The sequence below is a fragment of the Musa acuminata genome, chromosome BXJ1-7, assembly GCF_036884655.1.
Source record: "Musa acuminata AAA Group cultivar baxijiao chromosome BXJ1-7, Cavendish_Baxijiao_AAA, whole genome shotgun sequence".
In the NCBI taxonomy this organism is placed as follows: Eukaryota; Viridiplantae; Streptophyta; class Magnoliopsida; order Zingiberales; family Musaceae; genus Musa; species Musa acuminata.
Window position 1 is genome coordinate 42,693,577 of NC_088333.1, and position 12,612 is coordinate 42,706,188.

At 34.2% G+C, this 12,612-nt stretch overlaps 1 protein-coding gene across 1 annotated transcript; it reads right to left on the minus strand.

Annotated features, from left to right (window-relative positions):
- Nucleotides 1-9,026: 9,026 nt before the first annotated feature.
- Nucleotides 9,027-10,349, minus strand: LOC135679785 (monoterpene synthase 8, chloroplastic-like). The gene is made up of 3 exons (XM_065193769.1): nucleotides 10,079-10,349; nucleotides 9,320-9,764; nucleotides 9,027-9,249 (listed from the first exon to the last, which is right to left on the minus strand). Exons 1-3 carry the CDS (start codon nucleotides 10,347-10,349, stop codon nucleotides 9,027-9,029), a joined length of 939 nt encoding a protein of 312 aa, XP_065049841.1.
- Between the last annotated feature and the right edge of the window lie 2,263 nt (nucleotides 10,350-12,612).

Genomic DNA, 12,612 nt, shown 5'->3' on the forward strand with positions numbered 1-12,612 from the left:
CACAATTCTGTAACTTAGACTGTCAAGAGACTGCTCTCCCTGCAAATGCAATCAAGAACCTCGAAGTAGACTTCTTGGAATCAGTATCACCTATCATGTTTGCATCAATGTACCCTTCTAATATAGATTCATTACTTCCAAAACATAAACACAACTTGAAAATACCTCTTAGATATCTTAATATCAATTTCACTACTACCAAATGTTCCTTACCAGGATTAGAGAGAAATCAACTGACAACTCCAATTGCATGAGCTATATCTGGCCTAGTACAAACCGTAGCTTACATCAAACTACCTACTATATATGAGTAAGACACTCTAGATATTTCTTCTTTTTCTTTCTCACTTATAGGATATTATTTTGAACTAAGCTTGAAATGACTTGCAAGTGGAGAATAAATTACTTTGGCTTTACTCATGTTGAATATTTTAAGAACCTTTTCAATGTAAGTCTCCTGAGATAGTCAAATCTTCCTTCTTTTCCTATCACGAAAAATCTTCATGCCAAATATTTATTTCACCGATCCCAAGTCTTTCATGGCAAAAGACTTATTTAGAGCTCTTTTAAGCTTTTTAATTTTATCAGCATTATGGCCAACAATCAGCATATCATCAACATATAGTAAGAGAATAATAAAATCATAATCTGAAAATTTCTTCATAAATATATAATGATCAGATGTGGTTCTATTATACCCTTGGCTCATTATAAAGAAATCAAATTTCTTATGTTACTGTCTAAATTTCTTGTGTTACTATCTAGGTGCCTGTTTGAGTCTATATAAGCTTTTCCTAAGCTTACACACTAGATTTTTTTTTTCTTGACTTAGAAACCTTCTGGTTGCTCCTTGTAAATTTTTTCTTCTAAGTCACCATGAAAAAATAATGTTTTCACATCAAGTTGCTTAATTTCTAAGTTCAAGCGGGTAGCCAAACCAAGAACAACTTGGATAGAGGACGTTTTTACAACTGGAGAAAATATTTCTTCAAAGTCAATACATTTTTTTTGTTTGAATCCTTTCACAACTAGACGTGTCTTGTATCTTTATTGTGAGCTATTATTTTCGGTCTTCAATTTATAAACTCATTTATTCTTGAGAGCTTTCTTCTCTTTATGTAACTTTTACTAAGTCATAGGTATGGTTCTCAAGCAAGGATCTCATCTCTTCTTGCATGGCTTTGACCCACTCATTCTTATACTCATGTAAAATAACTTCTTGGTAAGTTTTTGACTCTCCCCCGTCAGTAAGCATAACATACTCATGTGGAGGATATCTGGTTGATGATTGTCGCTCTCTTGTGGATCTTCTCAATGAAATCTCAAATAGTGGTGGAGGTGCTTGTTCAGTTGATTCAACATCATCAATTGTAGGAGTATCGTTATTGACATTCTCACTATGATCTTCTTGTTCATCTCTCCCATGATTATCATAAACTAAAGGTGAAGAAACTTGACCCAAACTCCAAGGAATATATATATAAGTTTTTGGCTTCTCAACATTATCACTATCATCAAACAACTGACCTTCAAGAAATATAATATCTTTGCTTCTGATAATCTTCTTATTCACTGTATCTCATAATCTGTACCCAAACTCTTCATGACTATATCCCTAGAAGATATATACTCTTGCCTTATTATCAAGCTTAGACCTTTCATCTTTAGGAATATGAACAAATACTTTACGCCCTAAGATTCTCAAATGATTAGATATATCTTTTCCTTTCCATACTCTCTCTGGAACATCACTTTTTAGAGGAATTGATGAAGAAAGATTTATGAGGTCAATTGTAGTTCAGCCTCCCCCCAAAATAACTTCGGTAACTTGGCATAAAAAGCATACACCTAATCCTTTCTTCAATGGTTCTATTCATCCTTTTTGTCACACCGTTCTACTGAGGAGTTTTAGGGACTGTGTTTTCAAGCTTTATACTATGAAACCTGCAATAATTCTAAAAAAGACCCATGTACTCGCCACCATTATCTGCTCGAATATACTTTAGCTTTCTGCCAATTTCTCTTTCAACATTGACACGAAACTCTTTGAAAATATCGAATACTTGGTTTTTAGATTTGAAAGCAAAAGCCCAAATGTTTTTAGAATGATCATTAATAAAAGTAACAAAATAAAGAGCACCTCCAAGAGTTCTAGTTTGCATAACATAAATTTCAATATGAACTAAATTAATAATATTTGATCTTCTAGATGATGAATATGTATGAAAGACAACTCTATGTATTTTTTCAACTAAGCAATGATCATAAGATTTAAGAGATGTACCTAGCAACTCTAGTAAGAACTACTTTCTAGCAAGAATTTAAAGTCCATTCTCACTGATATGACTAATCCTCTTATGCCAAAGATCTATACTTTCACCATTCGAAATTTCATTAATCTATCAACTTAGCTTCCATAACATAAAAAGAGTTAAGCTTCTTTCCTCTTACCAAAATTAGAGAACCTTTGATGAGTTTTCATTTGTTTTCACCAAAATAATGTGTAAATCCCTCATTATCAAGTCTGCCTGTAGATATCAAATTAAAACGAATATCTAGAATATGCCTTACATCTATAAGTATCAATTTGCTCCCAATATTGGTATCCAAGCAAATATCTCCAATACCCACAATCTTAGATGTATCACTATTTCATATTCTGACATTACCAAAATCACCATCAATGTAAGATATGAAGAAATCATCATGAGAAGTAACATAAAATGAAGTACTAGAGTCAATTACTTAGTTATTGTCCTGAGCTGACATAACCGTTATCACAAACAATAATGATATCACCTTCAGCAATGTAACTATATTGGTCGCTTTCTCATTTTTTTTTCTTTTTATTCTGTTCTCGCTTCTAGAACTTACACTCTTTCTTCATGTGACATAGCCTGTTATATTAGAAACATTTGATATCTCTTCTAGACTTTGATCTTCCTCTAACCATGTGGATTTCTGCTATAACTTCTTCCACGTCTTTATTATTTTTTAGTAACAAATACATTAGAAAAAGATTCACCCTGTTCTTTCCTTCTGGCATCTTCATTTAGCATATTGTTTTAAACCATATCTATAGTTAGAGTCTCCTCTAGCATGGAGTTATAAATTATCACTACATACATTTTTCAATTTTCTGGTAAAAAGTTGAGAAGTAATTATCTTTGCATCTCATCATCTATATTCATTTTCATAGCAACCAGCTTATTTGCAAGACTCTGAAATAGGCTTATGTGCTCAACAATATTATCATCATCTTTATACTTCAATTTTACAAGCCTTGAGAGAAATTCTATTTCCTACTATCTTTGATTTTCTAATATAAACAATAGTTTTTTTATGTTAAAATTTTCATTCTTCATCGTTCATAATTCATAAGGTTTATCTTTAAACTTGATAGACTTATATAAATCTTTACAATAAAACAGATCTTCCATCGTACACCTCCAAGTGGATCACAATGACGAGTCGTCCTCACCTATCAGAGTTGAAGCTGTCGGTAAGATTCTAAAATGGTCCATGCATGAATGGAGCTTTGCTTCCATGCCTAGAACCTATGTTTAACATTTTGCCTTTGCTGCTTGTGCCGCTTGTTAGGTTGTTCAAGCACCTGAGAGCAACAAAGCTGCGGATTTCTTTCGGCACAGAGATAGATTCAAACAGTGGCTTGCCTGGGAGATCACTTAGAGAAGGTGGAGTTGCATTTGCTGATGACTGATTTTTATGAACACAAGCTTCTGAGACTTCGAATACGATGAGCTTGCAGAGAGTCATATTGATGTTGTGAAGAGCTTCTTATCGCCAACGAATGTTTCGATGGTGACAACTTTTGCCCGCAGCAAAGGCCATTACATTAAACGATAATAATCTAAAAGTTTTGAACCTCTTTTATTTATAAATTAAGGATAAAAGGAATTAGACGTGGATATCTAGACACATGCTGAAAATGATCTTCATATATATATATATATATATATATATATATATATATATATATATATATATATATATATATATATATATATATGTGTCAGAAATGTCTCAAATATCTTAATTTCTTAGAATTTGATGATATGTGTGAGTTAAATTGAAGAGGATTAACTTAATATATATTATTTGATTTTTTTTTCAATTTTTATCAATGTGGAATTAATCTTATTCCTCTTTTTAATTTTTATCACACACATGAATATTCTCCTAAAATAATTATCATTAATGAGAACAAATTAATTCATCACTCTTAATTGATAGTCAAATTTATTTTAATAAACTGCACGCACACAGACGTTGCTTTGTAAAATTGTCATGAAATGTGTCCCCACACAAATTATGATGCAGTATCAATTTAGTTTATTATTTATTTAAATAAATTTAATTAGTTTATGTGTTATTTTGCATACGTCATAAGTTATTACTTGACAACTTCTAGAATAATTCTAATCTATTTTTTAATTACTAAATAATAGAAAGAATGAGGAGGTAAATACAAAAAAGAAAGAAATCAAATTATGAATTTAATTGAATATTACAAATCTTGTAAAGATTTATCTCTAAAAAGATAAAGTCTATCAATTAGAAATATCAAGAGAAGATTATTCCTCAAATCAAATCAAGAATATTATCTTATTTAATAAAATAAATTATACATTTGATTTGATATAATTATAATTTTTATTTCTACATTTCCTTTTTTCTTATATTTAGATAAATAAAAAATTATAATATTGTGATAAATTATCAAAAAAATTGGTCATTAAATTATATTCTTTTATCACATAATATATGAGTGATATAAGGTCGAAGTTATATTTCTAATGATATGATTTCATTATTCAGTGTGGGACCTTAATTCTAGAAGTTTGTTTCTTGAAATAAAAAATTATATATATACTTTTTAATTATTTTTAAATACTTTATTATTATTATTATTATTATTATTATATATATATATATATATATATATATATATATATATTGCTCATTAGATTTAATATTAGAGTTTTCGGCTTAACCAAGATGTTCTATCATCAAAATGGATCGATGTTTCGCAAACTGGACGAGAGTTCCTAACCAATGGAGTCATTTGATGTGAGATCAATTTATTTATCATTTCTTTAGATGAGAGTATTTTTTTCTTGAAAATAGAGATAGAGGATCGGAAACAACTAGAAAAAATAATAATTAAAAAATAATAGAGAAAATTGCATTACTACTAAGTTTTAAATCGAGGATATGAAACCATACCATCAGGAATATATTTTTGGTCTTGCATTACTCACATATTTTATGAAAATAATATAATTCAATAATATGATGATTTACCATAATGTTGTGACTCTTTTTTATGTCTAAATACAAGAAAAAAAAATAAAAAGTTAGAACTACATCAAATTAGATATGATTTATTTTTACTTCGAATAAGATAATAACCTCGATGATATTTTTTATGGATAGATTTTCATTTTTATAGGGATGAATTTTCATAAAATATTTAATGACTAAAATAGTTTGTGGGTTACTAAAGCCCACTATATGTTGAATTAATGGGCTATCTGGCCAACATATGGTAGCTTGGAGGAGCTAGAGCTTTTCAGTAATGTCGTTGATAGGTGATGAGAAACTCTTATCTTTCTTTATCAACACATGAACGTTAAATTATCAATGATCATCACAACATATGTTCTTCTGGACATTTCAGATGGGTTGTAAATGCAATCGACAAAATTCCAGGGTACATGAAGTTGTGTTTTCCTGTGGTCTTCTACATTGGAAAACGATGCAGGATATAGAGTCACGAAGGAGAAAGGCTTGGACATAATACCCTACCTAAAGAGAGCAGTAATATATACAGCATTAATTTGTTCTCGTTCTCGTCTTACACATCAACCACCTGATACCTTTCTTATAAGGACTATTCTTCTTGGTTCAGTGGGCAGATGTATAGGCTTTACAAAGCATCTGCAAATACCAAGATTTTGCGGGATGGTCGTCCATGATTTATAGGCTTTACAATGATTTGGCTACGTCAAAAGGTACGCAAGACGTCAATGCAACACATACGCAATGTAATATCTCCTCTGTGTCGTTGTCTTTTGTTCTACAGGTTGAGCTGGCGAGAGACGATGTGCCGAAATCTATCCGGTGCTGAAAGAACTGATTAGGGCCAATTGGAGAGCACTAAATGGAGATCGTACACTTTATCTCCTCCGCTGGAAGAATACTTCAAGATGGTGATGGAGAAACTAAGAATCAAGTCGCGTTATTGTTCGTCCAACTTATCGAACTCTAGATATATATATCAAGAATAAAATGGTCGAAATGGATCTGATGTCTCTTTTCATATGAATCTCATGTTGATCCGCTCATTCTAAGGGTTATCTATTGTAAAATTGTCTGTTCATCTATGCTGAGTGACAGTCAATTTAGTACCTGGAATGAGCTGGAATCGTCCCCACTTCTCGTGGATCGTCTCTCCGTCGGCGCCTCGATTGCACCATGAATAGTGCTCCAGCAAACGAGTGGTCAATATCACTTGCGTCGTTTGGCGAAGACAGAGCGGGAACCGAACATATAGCGCCAGCCAATGAGGGTTCAACGCCCACGTGTCGCTTGGAGCTGCAAGTTAGAAGAGCCCACTTGGATTCCCAGATCTAATCGCCTAAAAATGGACGGGGACAAAATCATGTGCAAAGCATGACAATTAGTGGGGTTCCGTGGCCCGTGCTTCATCTACATTAACCCACAGCAAATTATTTGCACTCTTAGCTTTCCTGCTACGTGGGGGTTATGTAAGTGAAATATATCATCAATTCAAAATTTAACTATTTTTTTTTATCTATTATTATATCATGAGATCATTCGGATGCGATCCACGTGTGATTTGATGATGTTGCCATCGAATGTGATCAAGATCATTCACCAATTTGGGAATGCTCCAGCCTAATCCCAACTTGAGTTACGATATAAACATTGGAACATTAAGTCATTTGTCAAACTGATGACAATCGATCTAACAAAAATTATATTAAATTATTAGCCAGTATTATGTCATTAGAGATACTTAGCTACTAATGTCAGTAATAAAATATTACTCTCAATTCTCATACAATATTTTTATTTTTTTTAATACCCGAAATGTATTTTATCATTGCCAACACCTTTTTCTCCCGATGTAATGGTGACACTCGTGATCGTCACCACCTTCTCTTAAAGTTTTCTCATTTCTTCTCTAATGTTTTTATTTCGTGATGATCGCTTTTATCCCCATTATAAGGCTCCATCGTTTTCATTCCATCGTGGCCGTCTTTGTCTTGTCCTTTCGGTCTTATCATTTTATTTTTTATATAGATTCTGTGGAGGTGAGCATGAGAATGTTACAATATATATATATATATATATATATATATATCATTGAATTGGACATGCTCATTGAACGATAATATTGTACACACATCTTCATCTACACTTTTCTTGCGGTCTGTCTCCACCTCGCATTCCCCCATGTAGCAGAGTGCAAATAATTTGCTGTGGGTTAATGTTGATGCAGCACGGGCCACGGAACCCCACTAATTGTCATGCTTTGCACATGATTTCGTGGGGACGACCCCAATTGTCCCCTTCCATTTTTAGCAAGTAGATCTGGGAATACAAGTTGGCTGGCGCTATATGTTCAGTACATGAGACTGCCACTGTGTCTTTCTTTGCCAAACGAGGCAAGTGATATTGACCACTCGTTTGCTGGAGCACTATTCATCGTGCATCGTGACGCTCACCGAGATACCATTCACGACGACTGGGGACGATTTCAGTTCATTCCATGTACTAAATCTATGGCCACTCAATTTGGATGAATAGTCTTTGGAATTTTACCGGACGAGAAGTGCATTTGTTCGGTAGACTTGCCGGTGGTCGGCGACAACGAAGTTTATAAGGGGCTAACCAGTGAACAGACAATTTTACAATGGACAACCCTTAGAATGGACGGATACAACAACATATACTTCACGAAGACCTCAGGAAATATTAGATCAACATGAGATCCATATGCAAAGAGATATCGGATCCATTCCGATCACTTTATTCTTGGGATATATCTAAATCTCGATCGATAGGTTGGATGAACAATAACACGATTTGATTCTTGGTTTCTCCATCCGGAATGCCGTATCCATCTCCATGTTCGTACAGGAATTGGGCCATCCGAGAGATGTTAATTGCCACCCTCTTGAAGTATTCTTCCAGTGGAGAAGAGGAAGTACGATTTCCATTTAGTGCTCTCCAATTGACCCGAATCAGTTCTCTCACCGTCTCACGTGCTACATCCTCTGACACGTTTTTCTCATGCATGTAGCACTGGATAGATTTCGGCACATCGCCTCTCGACAGCTCAGCCTGTAGAAAAAAAGACAACGACACAGAGGAGATATTACATTACGTATGTGTTGAGTTGACGTCTTGCATACCTTCGACGTAGCCAAATCATCGTAAAGCCTAAAAAGCATGGACGACCATCGCGCAAAATCTTGGTATTTGCCGATGCTTCGTAATGCCTCTTCAGTTAAATCATCGCTCATGCAATAAGCATGAGTCAGAAGCAAAGGGCTTGATACCGATGTCCATGCGTTGTCCAGATACTCACCAAGCTTGGGTGTACATCCATGGTGGTACCACCTCGCTTCCACCAAGTATGATTTGCAAATATCTGCCCACTGAACCAAGAGGAATAGTCCTTAGAAGAAAGGTATCAGGTGGTTGATGTGCAAGAGAAGAAAGGAAACAAATTAATGCTGTATATATTACGGCTTTCTTAAGGTAGGGTATTATGTCCAAGCCTTTCTCCTTCATGACTCTATATCCTACATCGTTTGCCATGTTGAATACTACAAGAAAACACAACTTCATGTACCCTGGAAGCTTGTCGATTTCATTTACATCCCATCTGAAATGTCCAGAAGAACATATGTTGTGATGATCATGGATAATATAACGTTCATGTGTTGATAAAGAAAGGCAGGAGTTTCTCATCACCTATCAACAACATTAGTGAAAAGCTCGAGTTCGTCCAAGGTACCATAGACATCGTAAACATCGTCGATTACAGTTATTAAGCTAAGTAGCTTCGTTTGCATCTCCCTAAAGCTCCAAAATTGTGGTTCAAAGGCCCAACCAACTGTCCAGAAGTAGTTCTCCATCAACCTGTCTCTGAAGAATGGCAACCTCTGTGCAAGACCGAGATCGGTCCACCATCTGGCGATCCAAGTTAACAGTTTTTAATAGACGAGAGAAGTACATACTATTCATGACTAGCTTAGTTTACCTCGACACTTCTTTGAGTTCTCTCTTATGCATGCTCTGGATCAGATTGAAGTCCAGCCTAGCCAATTCAAGTAGAAGAGGGTTCATGGTGGCTTCCCTTTGGTATGTTTCTACGAACCACCTTGTGTGTATCCTTTCCATCCTCCAATTCAGTGGAAGCTCCAACGCGTGGGCCACATGTTCCCTGAAACGAGGCTCAAGTGATCCCTCTTCCATGAGCTTCTTGAGGTGCTTTGTCGTGAAGTCCATGGCTTCGATCAGTACAAACTCCCCCTCCTTTCCATGGTAGGAAGCTTCATATAAGCTCAGCATTCCTTTAGTCTGATGCTGGAGGCAAGTTTTGAGGTGGCCCTTCTCATCTTTGAATCTGCTGAACATATCTTTAGTCACAAAGTTCATCGAGACGTTAGATTGCGGCACCATGAACGAACAAACCCAAGTTAAGGCTTCATGAGCATATCAACCATTTTCTTATACACTAAGCACATACAATAACATGTTGGTTAGGATGGATGTACTAGAGAGACTGAAGAATATTCCCATTTCGTCTTGACTAGGCTGCATCCCTCGGCTATATATATATATATATATATATAGCTTCTAGTCGAGATGAATAGATTGTGTATATATTTTATACACCTTGTAACCATCAGTCTAGAAAATTTCAGGAGAAATATTAGTGGAAGTAGACATTTACGTGTCATAATTAGAACTCTACTCGATTTTATCAGACAGGCGCAGTGTAAGTGAGGTGAACTACCTTCAGAAACATCGAAACCATTTTCTCTGAGAAGCCTGAAGAGAAGTGCTGTTGCATGGAGATTGTCCTTCAGCAGCATGCTTGTGTCTTCCAGGGATCCATGAATGCTCCCTAAAGCATCCTTAATATCATCTTTAAAGTGATATGCCACACCAAGCTGCTGTAGGTGATCGATTAGGTGAAGCTGGTCCTCAAGTTCCTTCTCCTCCTGTATCAGTTTCACAACTTCCTTCTCCAAGTTACTTATCCTTGTAGCATTCTGCTCCTCCATCTAGATTTACAAGTAGCAGCAATCAATATACACAATAGCACATCTGAGAGAAGAAAGCAAGCTTAGAATACAAAGAGGTTATGGTGCCAACCGAGTGGTCACTTATGAGTGACTGTATGTAGTCATCAGTCCATAAGGTTGGTTGGTAATTGGCTGATCTCCGTAAAAGAGGTTGCCCGCTGCATCTGATGCGTGGAGGGAGGCATGGTTGACGGCCATGGTGTTCGAAGGAGGCGATCCGCCGGAACGTACTGTGGCTGCTGCAAGGGAAGGATGTGTCACAAACGATAGGGAGAAGGCGGAGAGACATTATTTGGTCTGATTACTTGGTAGCTGGCAAACCCAGAATGTGTTTGTATAAGCCGGAGAACTTCTCCTTCATATATATCATGGAATGAGACATTCTCGCGTGATTATAAGAAAAGAAATTATTGAGAAAAATAAATTATGATAAAATTATCATGATATTTTTAATATTTAAATATTATTTTATCAAAATTTTAAATCATAAAAATTATGATAATATATTATTATGATTCTATCAATAGTAAAGATCATGATCTCAACGTTGATCTCCGAAAGGATTTAATAAATATTTTATATTTATTATTGATTGAAAAAATTATTTAATTATCATATTTTATAATATCTTTTTGTGTATATAAATTCATACCAGTATTAATAAAATTAACCTAGTCATTTCTATACGAGAAACATAGTTACTTCAAGGGATGGTGTCAATTCCATTACCACCTATTTGTTTGAGACCATAAAGAACCTTGCATAACTTAAGATATATTGAGGAAGATTATGATAAATAAAGTTTGAAGCTTGCCTTATAAATATATCTTTAAAAATATGATCATGAAGATCTCTCTTTCTTGGCACTATATCAATAATGCACATCACCTCTTTACAGCTCAACCTGCATATAGAGGAGGATTCAATGTTGTAGACTTGTTTGTCATGATAAGAAGAAGCACACAAATGAGATTTAACTTTGTGTACTGTCGAAGTAGCGAAATCATTGTAGAGGCGAAATAGCATCATGGAACAGTAGGAAAATTTTTCAAAACGAAATGTATCCTTATAAATATAACCATGAAGAAATATAATATTCATATTTAATTATCAAAATCCTCAATTGTTAAACAAAGTAAGACATAAAGTAATACAAATTATTATTGAATTCGCAACAACTGGGTTAAATGGGTTATAGTACTTCAGAACGTTGATGAAATCCCTTTGCAGTATGTAAAAAAGATTTTGAGGATGAGGAAAGGTTTGTAGATATGTTAGGTTCCTTTTCGTATTAGGAACACAAACAACATCAAAAAGTAAAAAATATTTTAAGAAAAAATAAAGATTTGTAGAACAAATATAAATTATTTTAATACCTTTCCCATCATATACTATCGAACCATTATAACCTAAATTAAGAGATAAATTATTCAGGTCAAATGTAATATGATGAGAAGGCCTAAAATCAATAAATCATTTTGATGAAAATTAAAAAAATTAAGAAACAAATTGAGCAAACAAAGGTAGTAATAAAAATCAGGTAGGTGGTGTAGTAAGATATGTAGAATAAAATAGGTACGAAGGCTAAAAAAATCATAGAATAGTAGCTTACAAGCGATGATATTTCTTAGCAATGTGGTCTTATAAGTCACATATTTGACAGGTGACTTTGTTAAATTGTCAATCAGATTTGTTGATATTTTTGTTGTGACGTTATCGCATGTTGCCTCTAGAATGATACCACATGTTGCCTCTAGAATAATTGCTTGGATGGTTATCTTAGATCTTGCCTTTGTTGCTAAGATTGGTTTTGTTGGCAAAATTGATAGTAATGAAAATAGCATAAGAAGATGGTAACTATTGTTTATGATAAGCTTTCTTATGATAAGCTTATCATAAAGTTCTCCAAATGATATAGGACCATTGTAACTCTTGCTTATGATAAGCTTCCTGGTCAGAAAGTTTATCATAAAGTTCTTCAAATGATATATGACTATTGTAAGTGTGAATCCCAAATAAGATCTCCTTGTAATCTAAATTAAGATTATTTAATATATAAAAAAATGATCTTTTCGTCATCAACTTGATATATATTGCAAGTGTATCAACTTGATATATATTGTACTAAATTTGGACCATATTTGATAAAAGGATTTTATTAAGACTACATAAGAAATGATTTGAAAAGAGAGAGGCAACGATAGCGGCATATCACTTCAAAGATGATATTGGAGACTTACAA

Coding starts and splice junctions, on each gene's coding strand:
- LOC135679785 (XM_065193769.1), bottom strand. CDS start 10,349: ATGGAGGAGCAGAATGCTACAAGGATAAGTAACTTGGAGAAGGAAGTT. Junction 9,765..10,078: donor TGGTTTCGATGTTTCTGAAG/GTAGTTCACCTC, acceptor ATGCTCATGAAG/CCTTAACTTGGGTTTGTTCG. Junction 9,250..9,319: donor GAACTCAAAGAAGTGTCGAG/GTAAACTAAGCT, acceptor TTGGATCGCCAG/ATGGTGGACCGATCTCGGTC.